Raw genomic sequence first — 22,791 nt, 5'->3', positions numbered from 1 at the left:
AGGGTCTGACACTGCCCATTGACCACGTTTATTTTTCTGCCTTTTGGCCCTGGGAGCTTGTCTGCTGTAGGATAAAAGTGGAATTCTCTGCTGTCTGCAGGGCTTTCCCCAGGGAACAGAGCATGAAACTCAAACTTATATAAAATCATATCCTGTTTGCAAACATCATATTCCCTTTGCTTCTCACTGATCTGGTCCTGTAAACCCCAGCACAGCTTGAGAGCCCATTCCTCATCTAAACAAATGCCATAAGCCCCTTTATACTTTTACAACCATGTCAAAAAATAATATTGCCTGCCAATAGTGATGTGATTGGAGTTGCCTCCTCTGAGCCATAAAAGAAGCGCAGAGTCTGTTATCAATTTCTCTAAGTGTATCAGGGGAATTATGGGTCGATTCAGTTCCAAGTTATAAATGACAACTCAAAAGCCGCAGAAGCGTTTGAAGCTGGGAGCTGATGACGACATTATCATAAAAGCCTGCTCGTCCTTGCTTTTGTGGGTTTTTCTGTGGCCTATCAAGTGAAGAGGGGAAAATGAGGCTGAGAAATGACTTCAAGATTTCTTCACACAGCAGCAGGTCAGATGGCCAGGCAAATGATCACTATTTTTAGTGATGTACCCTGAGGAGTGAGAACTGAAGTGATCCTGCACTGGCTCTTGTTTTCAGAGTCCCTTAATTATCTATTTTACTACACAATGACCAAGGCCTGGGATTTGGTCAAATGTTCTTTTCAACTGCTGCATTTTCTTGCAGTGCAATCACACAGTAATAAGAAATGAGTCATGCCATAATAACTGAACAAAATGAAAAGCAAACACAAAGGAATTCAGAAACCTTGACATTGTTGCTCGAAATGCAATTCTGGAGAGCACATTTCATAGCACCTTAAATATCGTTCATCCACTGAGCTGCTTGACCAACACTAAATTACCATGTGCAAGTTTAGGGGGAATTTTAATGAGAAGTAGAGATGTTCTGATTTCATAATGTCCCAGGTAGTGTCCTCAAAAGCCAATTAACCCATCAGTATTCTGTAGGCGTATATTAAACCCGCTTAGAATGAAGTTATATATTCTAAGGAACTGGAGTTTACTTTAACAATTGGGGATAACTGAGTATTGCAGAATGGAAATCATCAGGTCAATCTTAGGTAATTTGAGACAGAACCGTGTCTTAAGACAAAAGTCATTTCAGTAATTTCCAAAATCTCTAGGGTGCTCCCATGTTGCCAAGTTGGGGCCCTCTGAGATCATACTGGGGATCTTTCATATAGCTAATCTGTTTGGGATTGTCCTGGAGGCGAAAATTTAGACTGGCTTAAATCCAGAGGACCCAGGGTTTCTCCTAAGACTTGTACCAAAACCAAAAATCTGAGAGGGCAAGATGGCTTTTGAAAGGCTAAGAAAACTATTTCATTCCTGTAAACAAAAATGCTGAGTCAAAGTAGTTCACAAGAGCATCAGCAAGTGCAAACTTGCACACACACACACACATACACACATTCACACCCACCCTGACCTACATAAGCATCACCTCTTCTCCAACCTTCTCCAGCACTGATAGAGTCAAACTAACAATGCAGGGCTCCTTCTTCTGCCTCTGCCGGCCTACCCCCAGATTTATCCACCACCACTGCTGCCACCATCCAGGTGAGGTCAGCTCTGGGGACATTACTAAGGACTTACTCTATGACCCACACTGTGCACTGTGCGTTATGTTTAATATACTGGTCCAGAGGAAGCAGCCAATATTCATTCCTTGGTCATTTTGAAGAGTTTACTAAAGCAGTCCTATGTGAGAAATAACAAGTCAATTTGGGTTTAGAGCGGTTGTGTAGAGGAACTTTGCATTGAAGGGATAGTGAATTAAAAGCACGTCCCAGGTCAGATTTGGGAGGTGAGTCCTGGGGAATGGCCTCAATTCAGTCCTGGGTCATACATTAAATATACAGATGATCTTTGACTTATGATGGAGTCCTGATAAACCCATTGAAATTTGAAAATGTCCTAAGTCAAAAAAGAATTTAATACACCTAACCTAGCAAACATCATGGCTTAGCCTAGCCTAACTTATTCATGCCAAACACTTACGTTAGCCTACAGTTTGGCAAAAGCATCTAACACAAAGCCTATTTTATAATAAAGTGTTAAACATCTCATGTAGTTTATTGAGTACTGTACTGAAAGTGAAAAATAGAATGACTGTATATTCAAAGTATGGTTTCTACTGAATACATATCATTTTTGCACCGTCATAAAATCAAAAAATCATAAATTGAACCATCATAACTTGGGGATCATCTATACTTCTAAATGAGTGGGGTTTGATGGCCACCACCCTTTTAATAGCTTTGATTTCCTCCACATAGCTGTTCCCATTAAGCAGTCATTAGGTTTGTTTCATTTTTTGCCTCTTTTACAGGTAGGCAGCCATTCTCATAAAACAGCCATTTGAGATGTTGAAAATAAGCACAAAGCCAATGAAGCCCATTTTAAAAGTCAGCTTATCCTCTGCTTTCCAGAATGATTTGGCAAGCTCCCAGCTCCACAGGAGGCTGGCTAAAAATGAGCAAGGATGAATGTGGGATGATGACTGTCCTATGCTGGTGGTCAAAAAGCAAAAGTCACTGGTGAGCTGTCACAAAGGGGTTATACCACATCAGCCACACTGCTGCACTGCTGACCCAGAGGGAGGAGGGGGAAGCTGAGGCTAGTTTGTTAAAGATGAAAGCCATGCAAGTGTCTAGAAAGCTCTTTTGGAACTCCTCGACAAGGACGTGTACATCACCCCCATACTTTCAGCTTTTTACCCTTTACTGTGTGACTTCAGGAAAATAACTTAGCTTCTCCCAGCCTTCACTTTCTCATCTGCAAAATGGTGTTAATAACAATGACTATTTCACAAGGTTGTTTTGGGACTCAGTTTGTTTGGCAAACTGTAAAGTCCACACAGAGGCAAACGGATATAGCTACCATACTGTTTTCCAGAACTGGCAGAATCATAGACAAAGGAACAAAAGGCTACAACTCACTAAATCTGGCATCACCAAAATGATAGAATAAGCTGAAAATATTCGAGATTTCTTTGCATCAAATTTAGTTCTAGCAAAACAATTGTTTAAAACATGATATACATGTGACTAGTTTTGTTCTTTGCCTTCAACATCGAGTCAATTTAATTGACTTAAATACCATAGTCTTTGAAAACTTCGCCTAGAATTATGTTGTTCTAACATAACACTTAGTTCTACAGGATGATGGTTTGTCACTGGTAAGGGTTAACTTTAAATAGATTTCAGGTTATAGGGTATGTTCTAGTCATCTACAAAAATGTAGACATTTTTCTTCATGTGTTGCTGGGTTCTAACAAATTTGTCCTTGAAATGTGGTCTAAATATGTTGAGTCAAAACGCTTACCTTAATTATTGAAGATAAAAATGTCCCCAAGGGGTTCACCAAAAAATGTCCCATAATGTAAAGCACTTTGTGATGTCTATGCCATTTTCACCAGGAATATAATGCACGTGCATACTCAATGTGATTCTAGTGAAAATGGAATTCGGCTGCAAAACTGTTAAACCCTCTTGTAGCACCTTTTCTCCAGCTATATAAAGGCCTAGCAAAGCTGGCTTCATGAGTGGGTGACCTGTGCAGTCACATGGGAACTTACAGTTAGAAGGGCCTTGCTCTTGGTTTAATTCTGTATTGCCACCATCTTGAAATTCTTAAGAATTTTTTTTTTTTAACAAGGGCTGCCATGTTTTAGTTTGGCACTTAGCTCTGCAAATTATGTAGGCAGTCCTGAAGTCTAGCATAACCTTTACTGAGAAATAACCTCATACATAACTGAATAGATAAATCAAAAAAGATTTTTTTTTGTGATTTTATGTTATTTAAAGGCAGTAAACCAATTCGTACTTACCCCAAGTCCACCACAAGGTAATGAGGAAAAAAACTTTTGAGAGTCATCACCTATAGAGTAAGAGGATATAAAAAACATATATAAATTGGGGTTATATAGTTCTTAAAATGTTAGTGTTTATTAACACATAACCATATGTCAAATGGCATTTATCACTTGATGCAAAATTAAATTAATAGAACTTCAGACCAATTATTCAATACGTTAATTTTCAGAATATCATTGTTCTGTCTATCTGTGTACAAAAATAAGAACTGAAAGCAAATCAATATAAATATTATTGCATGTAGAGTCCGTTGCCCCACAAGAATAAACACATGCTCATAAGATTTGGGTCACAAGATTTTTTTTTTTAAGTTGGCCTGCATGTCTGTATTACACACTACCATTTTTTAAATTTACGGTAACTAATTCAGTTATTCACTGAGTATATTCATTTAATGGGATGTTTTGAGCTACAAGGTTTATGCCACCACATACTGTCATTTTTAAAATATTTCAAATATTAAAATATCTTCTCAAATGTACAGACTTATTCCTAATTTCTACTTAAGACACAGCTAAGTATGGCTGCTTATATGAGCTATATCTACTTTAAGATAGAGCTGAGGCCAAGTACACTATAAGCCACTTCTAACATCCACAATTTTTTAAACAGTACGCTATGACAGATAATCCCATTTGGGGATCTATACAACATCAATATCCATATAAAATATCTTCTTCAAAAATAGATGCCCAAAACTGAACTGTGAGTATCTCTTAGAACTGGTGTTTCACGGGATTTTTAGTAATTATTTTGTTTACCTGTACTTTTATTTTCTACATTATCTACTACATGAATAGAGAAAAACAGTAGTAACTGCTACTAAATCTTCATTAAAATCTGCCTGTGGAGTAATCACCGGGAAAGGCAGTGAACATTTCTATTTCATAGTCAAATGGTTCTGAATGGACTTCAGCATGTCACTCAGCAGTTCAGTGGTAGAACAGGTACAAATTTCCAATTCACCTATCCCATTCATTTGTTCTATCGATGGTCAATGAAATGAGAAATTAAAATTGAAAACAGGTTTGTAGTAGAATTCATATGCCACGTCAGTAAAAGTCTAAATAGCTTTTACTGTCACAGAAGAGAGTTTGTTTTGAAAACAATACATTATATGAGTTGGTTTTTTAAATGCAATTACTACAATATGAAAAACGATAAAGAAAAATGTATGTGCAAATGAAGCCATCTAGTTATAGAGAGAGATCTTTATTTTTACAAAAAGATGAGACATCAACAGAATTAAAAATAATAATAAAAATCATAAAATAATATTAAAACTGCAATATTGGCACCAGTAAAAGGCACATGAAAATTTCTGGGGAGGAGTAAAGTTTTCTTATGTTGTTGTTTCTAACAAAAATATATCTGTATCCTTGAATATTTTGCAAGAGTATATTCATATGTCACCTGTGAGATTAAAATATATATGTACATTTTAGTCTCTGAATTCTTCATAGTCAACAAACAGGAATGAAGATAATATCATAACACAGTAAGTTAATTTTTTTTTTTTTTGAGACGGAGTCTCGCTCTGTTGCCCAGGCTAGAGTGCAGTGATGAGATCTCGGCTCACTGCAACCTCCACCTCTCAGGTTCAAGCGATTTTTCTGCCTCAGCCTCCCGCTAGCTGGGACTATAGGTACGCGTCACCACGCCTGGCTAATTTTTGTATTTTCAGGAGAGAAGGGGTTTCACCATGTTTGCCAGGCTGGTCTCCATCTCCTGACCTTGTGATCCGCCTGTCTCGGCCTCCTGAAGTGCTGGGATTACAGGCATGAGCCACTGTGCCCAGTCAATAAATTAGTTTTTAAGAGTAATTTTAAAAAGCTATTAACCCCCAAGAGAATTAGCAAAATAAGTATCCTACTTAGGAGAGATTTATTTAATACTATTATTTAATAACTACTTAGGAGAATGTTTACATAATACAAAACAGGCATATAATTGATACTTTAAATTTAGAAATGGGTGAGAAACTTTTATTTCACCAAACTGACTGGACTTACTTTTAATTATATTGTCTTATCAATGCACTGAAATTTGGCTAGCTGCAAGACAACTGGAAACTGGTTATAAGAGCGACAGGAATATTAATGCTAAGGAAAACCTTGCACCAGAAATAATTGGAGAGAATGTCTTTTCAATGTCACCTTACACGGTCCAGAGTATTTAAAGAGGTAAATGATGTTCATTTTCACATCCAATTATTTTATCGTCTATAGATGTCTTTCAAGATACAAAGACTGATAGGTCTGGTCATACTGAACTTTTATTTAAACCTTTCCTCCTAACTCTAGAACACAACTATCAAGGGAAATAGCATTAATTTAACTCAGAAAAGACATCTCCCGTCTGTGTTGGGAGGAACTGGGGGAAGTAGTAGGATATATGGAAGTGAAAGGAATGGATAAAAAGAGATAAAACATCTTGATGATTATGAATTTCTATACATTCACATATGGCCGCTTCAACCTGGTCTTCCAGATACAAACAAACAAACAAAAACCCACAAGAATCCGAATTTCACAAAAAGCAAAAAAAGTATTAAAAGTTAACCTTTTAAAAGAATAGAATTATTCACTTTGAACTGAAATTGAGAAAAATTAGATAAACTTTTGGATACACTAGGGAAAGAGAAGTAGTTTTGAAGTGTTGACGCAGTTGAATTTAGTGCTCAACCCTAAGACCTGATAGAATGCAACATCCTTGTTTCTGTGTACTCATGTAGCCCACACACAATAGTGAAATTGTTGCAATGATCGCTGAGAACTGTATATGAAACTCCACACATGTATAGAATGCTAACTTTAAGATTATCAACTGTAGGAATATTATTTCACATCAAATGTTCAAAATTAACGAGATAAATGGCTAATTTATTTAGATTAAAATTTTAAAAATTGAATCATAGGTACTTGCTGCTTTCATCACATACATACATGAAAGGAACCTTTGTCCAAGTTAAAATTATATATGGAAATTCATTTTTAAATCATCAAATTTTAAAATGATACACCCATCAAATGTTTCACAAAAATTAGGTTTGCTCAAAAGTGCCAAATTTCTTGAAAAAAAAAAAAGCCATGTTTTATAAATAAAAGTTTGATGTTGCAAAAGTTTAAACTTCATTTATCTTATAAATATGTCTTTTCTCTTAAAATGTGGAACAATGGTTGTTTAGAGCACCTCTCAACTATCAAATGTGTGTTTATATTCACAATTTGATCAATCCCAGCCTGTTCCAATAAAGTTGGAAGGGTGATTTATACTTTAGGACCAGAGATTTTTAAAAAGTGGGGGAGGTTTTGTACTTGTTTTTTCTTAACTCAATTAAAAAATAATGACATGGACACAGTACCCTATTTTTGAATGCTTGAGTATTATGACCTCATAAAATCATGACAATTAAAATGTCTGGTTTACTTCATCTTTTTGGTTAGTTGGGTAGGATTATTGATTCATGTTAAAATAAGAACATTTATTATACAATATTTGCAGCAAAAGAAGTATTTTATGTAAAGCATCTGCATGTACAGAGACTGGTTTCTAAAATAGAAGGAAAAAAATGAGCATATATGTTTAGATTGATTTATTTGTATTCATAATAATATATGTTAATTCGATAGTATATATTATTGTTATCATCAAATATTAGCAATGTACTTTCTAAAAATTGGATAATCTTTATGTATTCCCCTTTGATCTTACTTCTCCCCAAGCTACTGCTACCTATACTGTTACATACATGTGTGGGCATATTTATGCTCACTCATATGCCTGCATGTCATAAACTTAGAGATGTTTGCCACTTGTTTAAAAAGGTATATTGTAAGTGTTATAATGAGTAACTGTTAATTCTTCCTTACAATTGCTTTCCAAGATACCTACCTACTATATGTTATCTACTTACTTTCAAATTGTTTAGGACCAGTTAACATAAAACAATTTTGAAATAACATTGAATTAGGTGAAAGAGTTCAATAACTTAGTGCTGACACAATATATTTATTTGAAGGAAAAACTCCTAAAATGTCTTTTTTAGTTAAAACATTTAAAACATGATCCCATCAGCATCTATTGCCAATGTCAGATATTGTTATTCACTTATAAAAAGTTAACAAAACAATATTATCCTTTCAGCTAAAATAAGGTTTGTCACTCGTTTTTCTTCCAGAAACTCGTTGTTTCTATCACTCATATAAAGCTTATATGAAGTTCTGCAACATAAATTTTATTTTAAAATCTGATGATAAACTTTCAAAAAATCATACATTAACAAAAAACTGTTTATTAGTTTTCTAGTTTTGCATTTAATGTATTATTTAATTCCAAAGCTAAGGCAATAAATAGATTTGAAATCTTGCTGTAAAATGTATTGTGATAGGCATAGTAGTATTGAGTTTTCACTTAATATAAGTTGTATTATTTCCTTTGTTTCTTAAGGTCATAGAACAAAGAACTAAAAGATAAAAAAAAAATGGGAACGGTGAAGAGAAATTTGCATAAAGCATGTAAAAATCATTTCTTCTTTTAGTTTGAAAACATGACATACAAATTCAGCAATGCAGTTTTTTCTATATGCAAAAACACATTGTACAAATGTTATTCAAATGAAGGTTAATTTTAAAGTAAACATCATGGAACCTACATTGTCATTTTCTAATGCACGGTTTTCTTAATCTACAATGGCTTCTATTGCAAATGACTCACTCCACAGAGCAAAGCTGTTGGAAAAACTGATTTTTTGTTGCACTACTTGCCAAGTATTTTGAACTGACACCAGCATTGACTAATGATAGTGCTGGAATGTGCTGTTCCCAGTACAGTGGAGGCCCGTACAGACCTAGGAGTATCCTGGGGTCCAGCTTCTGTCCGTCCAGGGGGTTGGTGCCATACAACAGTGAGTGATGTTCAGAATGAACAAGCTGTATTTCCTCCAGGCTGGCTTTTCGACCTTGAATTCGCTGAAAGAAAACAGCAGAAGCCAACAGTACTCCACTGACAACATTTAGAAGAAAATGAGACCCCAAGTCACATTTAAGATGATTAATAATGGGCTGAATTTCATCATGTAGGAATGTGACACTGATTTGCTTAGTAAAATACCATAATAATATTTGAAAAATGAGTGTATGGAAGGTTCAGATCCAACAGATTGCTTATGCCTAAATGGGCAACTGACATAAAGTATATTCTTATTTGGCATGGAAGAGAAAGCTATAACACAGAAATTAATAGTTAACTCTTTTGTAAAGTATCAGCTTAAAAACTAATAGGGGCTACTATTTAGCTGATAATTAAATGTATTACAATCTTATTTTACACTTACCCAAATAAGTTGTTAGAACACATTCCTTATTCCTTCTTAAAGGACATAAATACGTACCATTTTATTTTAATGAACTTGATGATCACAGATACACTAATCACTTCCCATGTGTGCACCTCACAGTAGTATCAATTTAAACCAATGTTCCTCAAACTGTGTCCCATGGGATCAATAACAGGTCAATATCTGTTTATTAATGGTCTGTAGTGAGGTCAGTACAGAAATTCAGATCAATATTTATAAACTGTTACGGCAATTTGACAATATTTTTATGTCTTTTGAATCTACTATAATCTTGTACCTCTTCAATATTTATTCCACTTTTGCCATATTTCATTTTTAACATTTTTAATAAGAGTATTAGTCTCTGACAGATTGGAAATTAAACAAAAACAAAACCTGCTATTCAATCAGACACTGTTTGAGACACTCTAGACTCCATCCATTTTTTACAAACAGGCTAGGCAGAGACTTTCACTCCATCTAACCAATTATAGCCCTTCAACGTAGGCAAAACTGTTCATTAGGTCAAACCTCAATTATCCAATATGCAAAGTGTTCTTTCTGGCTACATTCCTCAGCTGGCACATCTGTGAGCCTGATAAATATTGTGCTGGTACATGAAGTTAATTAGCCTTAACTTTTGGAAATCGTTGTGCTTTCTAGTATTACAGAGATGGTGTTAATATTCCACTTAAAAATATATATCACCACAAGGCAGCTGTAAGTTAACATTTAAGTACAGAACAACACTGAAATTCAAGGAGAATCTGTTCAGGGAATGCTGTCCGTTCATGCTCCTGACCAAGGAACCACCAGGTAACCTGGAAACATCAGGTGACAACACCTCAGGATGAGGACAATTCCACATTCAGCCTCCCTAGTTTAAGGTGATGCAGCTGCTGCCAGACTCTTCAATGTTGATGTGTGGTTCACTGAAGGGGCAGGCCAGGAAAACTTCAGTATCTGACAATCCCTCAGCATTTACTGGGCAGGAGGCAGGGCTGTGCTTGTCATTGAAAATAAATGATCAGGTCACAGTGAGGGAGGAATGGTGGGGGTCTGCAGGGGTAACAGGAAGGGAGTGATTAAAGTAAAATCTCATTAACACTTGCCTTTACGTGCTAAATAAACTCACAAATACTTATGGAACTTTCTTTGTATATCATTGAAGTTCTGTTTTTGATGCTATCATTCAGCACTGTCTAATCCAATTCAAATTACTAGAAAAATAAAAATATGATTTAGAGAAATTATTCCAGGTAGGTAAGATCAGAATTCTGATGCTGAAGACTAAGAAAAATTTAATGATGGCCTTCTGGTCAGCCATCTTTCTGATTGATAAGAAAACATCTTGAACCAAGTAGGTTGCTGGGAAACATTCAATATGGGAAAGTTTACAGAAGACCAGAACAACCAAAGAAGTAGGATGACATGTAAAGAGACAAAATATGCATAAGCAAATTCGAAGGCAACATTAAAGGGAAACGTTTTAACTGAGATTTCAGGGGGTGGAGAATCCCTCAAGACAAATAATGGTAAGTCCATGGTTTGAGTCATCTAAAATTGGACTGAGCAGGGTATTGGAAAACAAAATGTGGCAACCAATCCTAGTCTGGCAGAATAACGACCACCATGGAATAAGAGGGCTTTGAGCTCTTCTTTCTATGGGTCTTTGAAATCCATAGCCACTAACATCATATACGCTGATACAGTGAAACATCAGTGTCTTAAACAATGTCAGTTCTGCAGTTAACGATCAGACCCATGTTTTGATGACTATCATAAACTTTCTTTGATTTTTTTCCCCTTTCTTCATTTCTATAAAGATTCTTTTCATCTATAAATTAAATTTTTACCTCTGGTATAACATTAAATACCATTAACGATAAGTATATCTTGATGTGTTCATACACTAGTCATGTAAATTTGCATACCATGCACTCTATGCTTGTCCAACACCTTTTCTTATTCTCCCACAATCCCACTGATTCTAGCTGAATTCCAGCCCAATCACAGATTTAAACACTAATCTGCTAACAAGATTCACTTTAATTGACAGTAGCTGAAGTGCTAGTAAGTCATAAGAACAGCAGTTTCCAATCTTTTTGGCACCAGCGACCACCTTTGTGGAAGACAAAAAAATGGGGGAGATGGCTTCGGGGTGATTCAAGCACATTACGTTTATTGTGCACTTTATTTCTATTATTACTACATTTTAATATGAAATGAAATAATTATACAACTCACCATAATGTAGAATCAGTGGGAGCCCTAAGCTTGCTTTCCTGCAACTAGATGGTCCCATCTGGAGGTGATAGGAGACTGACAGATCATCAGACATTCGATTCTCATAAGGAGTGCTCAACCTGGATCCCTCACATGCACAGTTCACAATAGGGTTAGCGCTCCTATGAGAATCTAATGCCGCTGCTGATCTGACAGGAGGCAAGGCTCAGACGGTGATGCAAGCAACACGGAGCAGCTGAAAATACAGATGAAGCTTCACTCTCTCACCTGCCACTCACCTCCTGCTGTGCAGCCTGGTTCCTTACAGGCCATGGACCACTAATGGTCCGTGGCCCAGGGTTTGGGGACCCCTGATAAGAGGAAACCTGCTGAATCGGTCATCCCCTTGTGTAAGATCAGTCAACTAACAGTAAAGACAGAGCATTTGACCCAGCTATCTAGCACTAACTTATTCTAACAGTTTTCTCTGCTAGTTATACTCTAGGCTCCATCCTTGCCATTAAAATGTACCACTATTACTGTGTTTTCACTTTGATTTATCTTTTTCTCCTTCTTGTTATCCTTTCTTTTGACTCTAAGCAACTATTTTACACTGGCTCTTATTATTATTATTATAAATATTTTTTTAAAAATAATTTCACTAAATATAAGGAAGTACTTATTCTTGGCAATTACCTTCTGCTTCTTTGGTTGCTAGAGAACGGCCCACAAACATAGTGCACATGTTTCTACAGAAAGAGAGCAGTGAAAACTAATTCAGTACCCCTCCCCCCCAAAAAAATGTTTCTACCTGTAGATAGGATCTGGAAAAAGCATGTTTTGAAATTTGTATCTCACAGAGACACTGCTAGGAGAACTTGGTGGATGACTAAGCTGAAAATTCTGAAAGAGCAACAGCTTTCTTTATTCCTTAACATGTAGGATCTCCTGGAGTAATTCCTCTTTGCCTCACTTGTAAAAATGCCTTAAATTTGTCACATTCAACTTTTCCTTTCATATTGAGATCTTCACCAGTTCCCATTTTCTGGTATTATCATCAGTAATTTAGTCTTTTATTTGTGTAGGCTTAAATATACATATTCCCACTTAATCCTTTCTTATATTTTCTACTTCCTGCGTACCCTTTATTATTTCATTTCTCTCTCTCAATGCTCTCTTGAATCAAAGGTCAATAGCATAATGAGTCAAAAAATAGGCTAAAGTTCTCTAATAATCTTAATTTAGGGAGTACTGATTTCTGTTCTCAGAGATACTTGGTCTGCAGGATATCTATGTAAAGTTATCTATAATAGTCTGCCCAAAAAGGTTTTTTAAGAATTCTGAGCGTATTGGGGCACTCAATGCAAATAAGGGATGGATTTAATCTGGAGATGTCTCACTTGGAGTCAATACAGGTCTTAAATGCATTACCAACACAGGCCTAGGAATGGAACCTCGTAGCTCTTGTTACCTTCTTAATTAAAAAATTTTGTGATGTAGGACTCTGTTCATTGTTACATTATTATTCCCTGTGATGCACACTTAGATTCTTCCCTGAGAGTCTGAAAAGGAGCTATATTCACTGAGCGCTTACTCTGTGCTTGGGAATATGATCATGTTTAGTTCAGAGCCCTAAACTGTCATATTCAGGTTGGAAGTTTGGTCAAAGTCATTTAAAATGACCATATCATTGAGTCTCACAACACACCATGGTTCTTTCTTAAAGAAAGTCTTTCTGAAACAGAGCCCGTTAATGCAACCTGATTATAGAAGAAATGTTCTGAACATGATCTACAAAGTCATACTGTGACAGGATAAAATGCAGCCTACCCACACCCACCCACACACAGAGCACACACACGGTATAGATTCATATTTTTTTCTGCCAAGGAGCAGGGAAAAAAGGAAACAGTTCTATTCCTTTCCCTCCTGTGTTCAAAGCCTGGATTGAGGCCAGTGTCCTAATCAGTTCTCATTGGCCCTGGAGGAATCAGAACCTTTTGTAAAATATAATAAAGGGCATAAAATCATGATAAAATGCATGAAAAAGCAGTGCCTTTGGTTAGGGAACGAGAAATAATTTAGCAGAACAGATGGATTGCATTGGTTTGGTATTATTGAGGACATGAAAGGGCTCATTTTGTGGCAGTTCCAAACTAAGAGAAAATGTCCAACTTAAATTTGACAAGTCAAAGTACCTGCCTGCACTGGGGAAAACTCCATTTTCTTTAATCATTTTCAAAGTGGTGACATACTAGGCAAGAATTTCCACTGAAATATCTCATTTTCTGAAAATATTTCATCCATTGTCCCTAAATAAAGGGATGTGTTTTTATTTATTTTCTCCAAAAATCCAGGGCTAAAGAAATTCATAGGTTAAAAAAATAAAGAAAATAAAGAATCGTAAATGACCTCTTACTGTCAAAGTTACACTCTGCCACAAATACCATACTTAATATTTAATGAGCCAATTCATAGTCTTATTGATTTTTTTGGATGTATTTTCTTTCTTAAAAAAAAAGCCATAAAAATCTGATCTCATTGCTTATGTCTAAGCACAACTACTGGAGTTTTAAAATGCTCCAAGCAACTGTTTCTTAAAATGTGAAATAAAAATGGTTTCTAACTGCCCCTGCAACTGCATGATCTTCCATACAACCCTCCTCGTGTAATAACATGTACTTCTCAGAGTTTCTCTCATAAAAAAGGTGGGGGAGTGAAAGAAGGAAGGAGGCAATTAAGCAGGCAGGTGGCCTAACAGGTTATTGGTCCTTTCTGTGGGTCACATGGTAAAAAAGAGAATTGCAACTTGGGAGCCTTGATTTCTAGTCCTGACTCTCACATGTCCTTAACGTGCCTATAGTCAGATATGAGATATCTCTGTGGGCCTTTGTTTCTTCATCTATGAACATAAAGATGTTTGACTAAATTATGTCAAAGCTCATTTTTAGCCTTAAGATGATAGGATTCTATGTGAAATAACCTTATACACCATAGAAATGTAATAAAATATGCTTCGCTTTGATTTATGCATTTGCCTTAGGGAAGCAAATAAAATAATTGCAATGATAAATTACTGAGGTTGAGGCCAAAGAGAAACCTGAATAAGGATTTTCAAAAGGAGTCCAGCTATTCCGTGATGCTCACTTCTTATAAGTTTAATCATATTTGAAAAATAAGAGAATTTTTCACAGCTTATATTCCTATCCTGTAACAATTTCAAAATAATAAACACTTTTAACAATTTTTGAAAATTATGTACGACACTTGTGAGTTAGTGTCATCTTTGTTTCTCAGGTTAATGCTTACTTCTGTTACTTTCCCATCTCCAAATATTTGATTCACTTGCCTATTTGTCTCTATCTTGTTAAGGTTACATTAAGAAGTTGTGTTTCTGTTTCAGTAGTTCTTAACATTGGCTGCACCTTGGAATCAACTGGGAAGTTTAGAAGGTACTGATGCCTGGGTCCTACCTTATTACCTTTGTCTGGGTGCCGTTCGGGCACCCAGGTGTTTCCAACCACCCAGGGGATTCTAATGGATAGCATAGGTCAAGAACCACATGTTAGAGGGAGCTGTCCATACTTACTGCTCATAAGTGAGCGCAAGATACTGATACTGCGCTGACCAACACGGGTCTACAGAATGGTTAAAATATTTGGTTGGTGGACAGAAGGTTGGTGAGTAAAAAATTATCTATCTTCAAAATGTTAAGTGCCTTTCATATGTCTTAATACTGCTTGATTCAGTCACTATGACTTATTTTAAACTATTTTAGGACATAGAGCCATTTCTAAAGCACTTCAGAAAACAGCAAATCCCATTTCAATAATAAAGCTCTGAAATGGTGACAAGCATATATACTCTCTATTTTTTTTAAGTTTTACTTCCACCTATTTCAAATCACTGTCCTCACCAGAAAGCAAGAAAAAATGTTATCCCTTAATCTAACTGCTCAATTTTCACAATTCTTTATGCAACTGAACCCCCTACATTGCAGTTATTCTTTTTAAAAATTATAAATAAATATTTTAATGGTTGAATTTAAAGCTTTGCTTTTTTAAACTGGTCATCATGTATGAAACAAACTTTCAACATGTATTTTTTGTTGCTCAAAAACTGCAGTTTTCATATGACTGAAAATTATGTAACTCTTTTTATTAATAAGCGTTAATGCTGCTGTTTCAGAAGCTCTGTATTACTTTCCAAATGGACTCAGAAGAACAGCCTCTCTTATTTCCTTTTGTTGGGTGTTTTCCACATTAATTCTTTCTGTTTAGCAGACATTTTTAAAAGAAATTCTAAATCATTTTACTATAATCTGCACAATTAGTTTTGGTATATTTATCTGCCTGGGTCCCCTCTGTGATATACAAATATCTTTTAGAACAATGACAATGTAGCCTGGTTTACTCATCAAATCTAGATCACTTGTTCTTCTTCCCAAGACTGCCATATCCTTTAAGAGACAATTCACAGGGCTCCGTGTTTGAGTTTCTCTCTGTTTTGTGGTTAGATTCTAAGACACAAACACATAATTTTTTTTTTTTTGCAAACTAAGCAAAACAGTACACTGTTACGTGCTGCCATCTAGTTAGACTACTCTATAAAACAAATGTTTAATTGAATTTCCATTAACTCTCAGTTTTCAGTGCTTTGCAGTCTTGATGTCAGAAAACCTGCACATTCCAAAGTGTTTCACCACAGATGAATGTATTTCCTTACTTAGATTTGATTTAAAACAAAGAGGTATTTTAAAGTCACCTATGTGTGCAAGAAGATATGCTAGAATCCCCGCTTCTTAGCATCATAAGATTCTGCACTAAACTTGCTCTCCACTTTTCTCATTGGAACTGCTGAGAAGTCCCTGAAGGGACAACAGTAGCTTGGATTTGTGTCCCAGAATTGTTTTGTAATTACTTTGTGTTGGCACTTGAATAAACGAGTTAAACATTTCAGCACAGTATGTTGCTTATGGTTTTTACTTATGAATTAAGCGAAGCAAAGTTATTCAATATTAGTCACAAAAAGGCAGTGCAAATTCCACGTAGTGTGTAATCCAACAAAAGCATTATAAAATGTTATTATTCTCAAAACAAATGTGAGAGCAAGCAAATGTCTGTGGGTGGTTTGGTGGGGCTGGGAGTCATGAGCATTTCTGGAAGAAACAACTGCAAGTGCATTTCTAACAGATGATGGATCAACCTCCACAATTTTTTTTTTGACCACAGAAGAGCACATTTCTTTTCTTCAGGAGCACGCACATCTTAGAAACCCAGCTACCTAATCAAATAGCTTGTTTCTGAAGGCGACATCAAATAACCCCTCCAGATCCATTTCTCATGGTGATAAGAAAGCTGCTGGTTTTGCTGTTCGCTCCCAACAAAATCACTAAACTAAGTATGAATGATTCAGTAGGGGAAAAAATTAAATGGTATTGGCATGAAGGACTACTAACTGCCTCAACTTATTAAAAACAGTGCCACGTCATGCCAAAAAAAGTTAACCCATGTAACCACTGCAATCTAATATAATGAGGACTAATGTTTTCTCTGGCTACTAATCAGGATTAGTAAGCAGAGCCAATTTACACTATAGCTTACAAACTAAGAGCAATATGTTTATTGAAACATTCTAAAAATTTAGTCTACTCTTAACCAAAGAGAGTGTTATGTTCCAAAAGAACTGCTTACCAATTCCAGTGTCAGACAGTATTACAGCTGTAAGAGATCCTAGCAAATATCTTGCCTAACACCCTCATCTAAACATAGGAAAACCAAACAGCAAAGTTAAATGGTTTGACAAAAGCACACAGACAACTAATGGCAAAACTAAGGTCAAATCTAATATTGAATGATCATCTTTGAGAGAATACATTTTGATTAATTTGCGACATTGCTAAATGAATTGACATAAACCAAAAGTTTGATCTGTGGATCAGTCTCCTGTTTGGAAATGAATGAATCCTTTTAGTGTTTTCAAATTGCTATCTTTTCTATTACGTCATTTTTTATTTCATTAATTGTAAAATTGACTGCTCTGTTGGTTGAGGAAAGCTGATTCTTCTCTGTATGTCAGCAGAATTGAGATTTCTCATTTTTTGTCCTGGTCAAATAGTAACCCCAATAAACAAAGAACACAAATGACAACACAAAGAGGGCAAGTTTTTCCTCGCAAGATCTGGGATGTTTTACTCTTCACACTCTCACATGTAACATTACCTCCCCTGTCTCTTGGTCACAGGGTCCCACTGATGCTGTCAAGACTATAGAGGAAACTGACCACGATCTTCCTCATTTTTTTCTTTCTCTAGCACAATCACTGGGAGTCTTCAAAATCACAGTCACACAAAATGAATGACTCAAAACCCCTTTGAAATTTGTATTTGTGTATTTACTCGTATGATTGTTTAATTAATGCCTGCGGATCACACCAGATAGTAACCTTCTTGAAGACAGGGGATATATATTTTCTACTCAGTATTATATCTTCTACTCCTAAGAAAGATGCCTGGAAAACTCAAATTCTTGATAAATATCATTGAATGGATACATCACTGTTCTCAATGTGTGACGTCCAGGTCAACAGTATCAGAATCACCCAGACACATGTTAGTAATACAGATTCTTGGACCCCACTCCAGACTTACTGAATTAGAAATTCTGAGTTTAGAGCTCAGCAATCTGTGTTTTACCATCCCCTCAGATGATTCTGAAATATGCCAACATTCAAGATATCCTTCTCACCAAGAGTGGCCATAGAGATCTGGTGGGAAAATAGTTCCCAAAGATGGCAGATGACTATCTGGATACTGAAAAACAATGCACTGACCCAGGTTGTATGCATTATATTCCTAATTGATTATACCCTTTCCTGTGGAATCTAATAAATCCTCTTTTTTGAGTTCTTATTTCCCACAACAAAGGGAGGAAATTGTTCGTACTGCTTAGGAGAAAATGATAACCTAAGACATCCGGCCTGGTACTCAAATCCCTGGAGTCCCAGTTAGCAGAGATTATACCTCCTCATGTTAGCATGTTTTAGTAAAAACTAGGCAAAGGAACTAAAGTTTAACTTCCTGATAGCCTCTTCTAGCCTATTTAGAAGTAATGCCCTTGAGCCTTGATTCTCTTTATTTGGGTCCTGGGGGTATCTTGGTAAATAAGTTACTCACACCTGAGCTGGGACCCAACTTTCTCTCTGGAGTGAATAAGTGAACTCCAGTGGGCAGATACTATCATTATCTTTGATTCCTTTAGAAGGCTCAGAAACACTAACCAGGTAGCCTTTTGGGTAGGACCCTTCTTGCCCTTTCTACTAGCCTAAACACCCACCACGCACACAGATCACATGCCTCCATGGTGTGCTTTTCTCCTGATTCTTCAACAACTCTGATTCTTAAGACATGTGGCAAATTGCTAAAATATTCGTTGATAAATTTGTGTTGTATTTTTCACAGCATTCATATTTTGAAAACAATTTGGCATGAAATAGAAAGTTTAGCATCTTTGTAAGATGGCTTAATAACACAGTAAAATATTTGCATATATACTTAGTCAAATCAAAAATATTAGAAGAAATCTACAAGGAACATATATCAATTGCTTCCATTGTGTTTAGTAAAAAAAAAAAAAAAAAAAAAAAGGACTTGGGAGAGCACTAGGTAAGAGTCTACTATTCCTGAGGTGGGTTACCTGGTTTGGAATAATCTCTGTGTGTTCCATTTTTATTTACTCCCCTACTCTTCTGGTAAAAACAATCAGGAAGAGAAAATAAGTTATGAAAATCGTGTTTTCCTTTTAGTTCTATGTTTTATCTTATATTGAACAAAATGTCTCTACAAAAGGATAACACTTGTTAATAATGTCTAAAATTTAATTTTGAATTTTTCTAATATCATTCATACGTGGGCAGAGGGACATAAAATTCCTAGGTATCTTAAAAGTGAATTAATTGTTAGTGGTTTTAGAAATTCCATTTCATGTTTTGGTTTAGGTTAGCATCTCATAATTTCATAAAGTAAATAAATTTATATAGGCAATAATTTCTTTGCTCATATGGGAATTTTGATAATGTAGGAGCATTATTATATATAATGATAAGTAATACAGGCAACAAAATCTTCACTTAAGAAAGCAAACACCTGGTGAACTGCCATCAAACTATGTCAGGAAAAGTAGATTCTACTTGCATTGTTGCAACGTTTTGGATATGATGTTTGTACTTGATCTTAATTAAGTGCAAATCTGCTGATCTGGCCTTGTGAGTGTATTGTTTGTTAATTTTGTGATCGAGTATTACTAAGGAGACTATTCTTCTCAAGCCCATAGTTGTGTGATAGTGTTTCTGACATCTCACCTTGTGTTTGATATTACATTGGTCAGTGCTATGCAGACTGAATTGTACCATTTTGAATAATAAAGAACTAAAATAATGTAATGTATATAAGCAATTGAAAAAGAAGACTAACCAGAAAAGGATAATAGACTTTTGAATTTTTAGACCAGTGTGAATCATACCAAATTCCATTTATTTCTATACTCTGTTCTTTTCGTAAACAGTTCTCCTTCAGGTAATAGGTTTTAGGAATACCACTATCTGACAAGGCATTCGAAAGCTGTGATCAGCCACTGACAATTTGAAGTAGTTGGGACCGGGCCAGCTGCTGCAGGATATAACACAAACGTGAATGTGAAAAAAATGTAAGCAGCAATGTCTCAGCTGGCAAAAGCACAGAAAAATTGCAGAGCAGATGAAAAGGTGAGACGGGAATGTTCACATGAATAAATGCATTTTGTCCATTAAGACTAGCCTACCACAAAGAATTCTCCTTGCTGGTCTACTTTATGGACTCCATCTGGGATTGTGTAGAAAAGAGAATGGTTTGGTCTCCAAACTGCATTATCAGAAACATGAAATCCTTAAAGATAACTCTAAAATTGACCAGAGTATGAAAGCCTTCTGCCATACAATGTGAATGCCACTGCCAAAAAAATGAATAATAGACTCGCACTCAGGAAAGGACCAGATAAATAAATCTAGCTCATTTTCCTTAACTTTGGGGTTTCTAGTTAAAGGATACATTTAATCAAAAGCAGAGCTTTAAATATGAAAACTATTTGATAATTCTATCATAAATATGTAATAAAACATGAGACTAAATCTGTACATAGTGTTATGATATATTCATTCACAATCTCAACTACTGAACGATCCATAAGACACTACCAATGATTTCATGTTTTTAAAAACCAATTAATTTCCCTTGTAACATAGAATATATTATCCACTGTTTAAAGAAAAAAATCCATGAAGAAAATTTTTTATCCATAGAAATGAACAAACTGAATGAATGGCTTTACATCATCAAAAGTCAATTATTTTTAGTAGCTTGCAGAGGAAAAGGATCAGACTGATGTAACTCACGCAGTCATATGTAGGCAAGTGCACTTGACCTGGGGAAAAATTCTGTCTGCTTTGGCATTTCTAATTCAAGTAAAATATTTTACAGACTCAGTTTAAACCTAAGTTGAATTTGAATAGGAATTTTGTTGACTACATTTTGGGACCATAATTGTCTTGTGAAAGTTTAGAATTCCAGTACTTGAATTATGTTTAGAACCTAACAGAGACCCAGTAAAAGAAATAATTAGTAAATGTTAAAATAATGTAAGAAAACCCATGGAGGGCATTTTTCTTTTAAAAATACCTTAGATTCAATGCAGAAGGTTACTGGATTTCAGACAACAATGGACATTTATAGCAACTAAATCAAATAGCAGCTGGTTGTTACATATTTTGCACATTTGACAATGGGAGCCTTTCTGAATTGATATGACTGTTATTTTTAACCTTTGAAAGCATAAAAAGATATATTTTTCCAAATAAAAATGGTATTCACCAGGCATCTACTGAAATAAGTTTAAAGAAATAATGATAAAATGAGAGTATTCAAATCCCTTCATCAAGTTATAAACACATCAATCATTTCGATAAAAAGAAATCACTTTTAGTGGTAAGAGGACAGTTAATATTTTAAATATATTCATTTCCATGTGGCAAAACTCTAAATTCAAAGTTTAGTTTATAACCAAAAATAATAATTACTTAGCAAAGAGTTTCTCAGAAGATCAACTCAATAAATAACGTCTATTTGCAAACAGTGCTACCATGTGTATGTAATAATTCTGCAACATTGGAACACACACATCAGGCAGCTGCTCAGCTCATCAACACTGACTGAGTACTTACATTGTGCCCCGCCCAGAGTCAGGTGGTAAGCTCTGTGCTACTTGAATCTATGATGGTTCATCAATCATGGTGTTTGCACTATATAGTTAATATTTTTCTATTACTCCCCAAATGAATACTGGCCTCTTTACATGATTTATTTAAGTAAGTAAAAGAGTGTGTCCAATTCTGGATTACCTCACATTTATTTAGCAGCCCAGTTTCTTGCAGTCGTGACCAGATACTCTGTATTCGTCCAGCATGTTCAGGGTGGGTGGTGGAATTGCCACAAACGCACTGGTGTTTCAGCATCAAGGGGTCATAGGCAATTCCTTCAAGACAAGGGAAATACAGCACAAGATTGAGTAATGATACAAGATAATGACACATGTTAGGACATAATACGATAACTCCAAAAAAGTCATTATTCTTAAAATAAATTTAACAAAGGGGGAAATAATACGTAACAAATTCTCATGAGCACGTAAGAACTATTTAGTCCTGTCTATCTGGATACTTATGCAAAAACATGAACTCATGCATTAACCAGTACAGAGAACCTAGTTTAGTAAATCTCTGAAGTGATGAAGATGATGACATTTTAAGACACGTCAGATTAAATATATATATATATATATATTTTGTAATCTTACGAGTATTTTAAATCATTATGAATTGTTTTTAGGCAGATAATTTAATTCAGCAGAGGTTTTAATTTCAGCACACCATTGGAGCCACAAAATGAGCTGGCTCTTTACATCTTTCATGAGTAATTCTAGCCTGACTTTAGTTCGCGGTTTCATTTTTGTAATAAAATGGAGGATTTTCCCACTGTTTGCCTATCCTGTTTAGTAATTTCTTCAAGGCTGTTCAAAACAGTTTCTTTGTTTATTTGTGTTTCTTACCACCATTTATGTCATTATGTAACCAATATGGATGTTGTAGATCTTATAATATTGTGGGGCATTTAAAGTGTTTCTTTAAAAAAAATGTAAATTACAATGCCACTACTAGAGATTATATAGAT

General features: G+C 35.4%; 1 protein-coding gene across 33 annotated transcripts in view; it reads right to left on the bottom strand.

The window, feature by feature from the left end:
• Positions 1 to 22,791, bottom strand: part of LOC105475646 (histone deacetylase 9) — a 919,991-nt gene that overhangs the window by 234,823 nt on the left and 662,377 nt on the right. For all 33 annotated transcript variants that reach the window (XR_011621594.1, XM_071094019.1, XM_071094020.1 and 30 more), the window contains 3 exons: positions 21,963 to 22,096; positions 8,820 to 8,940; positions 3,925 to 3,974 (listed from right to left, as the gene is read on the bottom strand). Coding sequence is in view for 32 of the 33 variants with exons in the window: in XM_071094019.1 (XP_070950120.1) it covers positions 3,925 to 3,974; positions 8,820 to 8,940; positions 21,963 to 22,096 (305 nt within the window). In the remaining variant the exon portion in view is untranslated. The remainder of the gene's footprint in view (positions 1 to 3,924; positions 3,975 to 8,819; positions 8,941 to 21,962; positions 22,097 to 22,791) is intronic.

The sequence above is a fragment of the Macaca nemestrina genome, chromosome 4 (assembly GCF_043159975.1).
Source record: "Macaca nemestrina isolate mMacNem1 chromosome 4, mMacNem.hap1, whole genome shotgun sequence".
NCBI classification, from domain to species: domain Eukaryota; kingdom Metazoa; phylum Chordata; class Mammalia; order Primates; family Cercopithecidae; genus Macaca; species Macaca nemestrina.
This window is presented reverse-complemented; position numbering and strand designations above follow the sequence as displayed.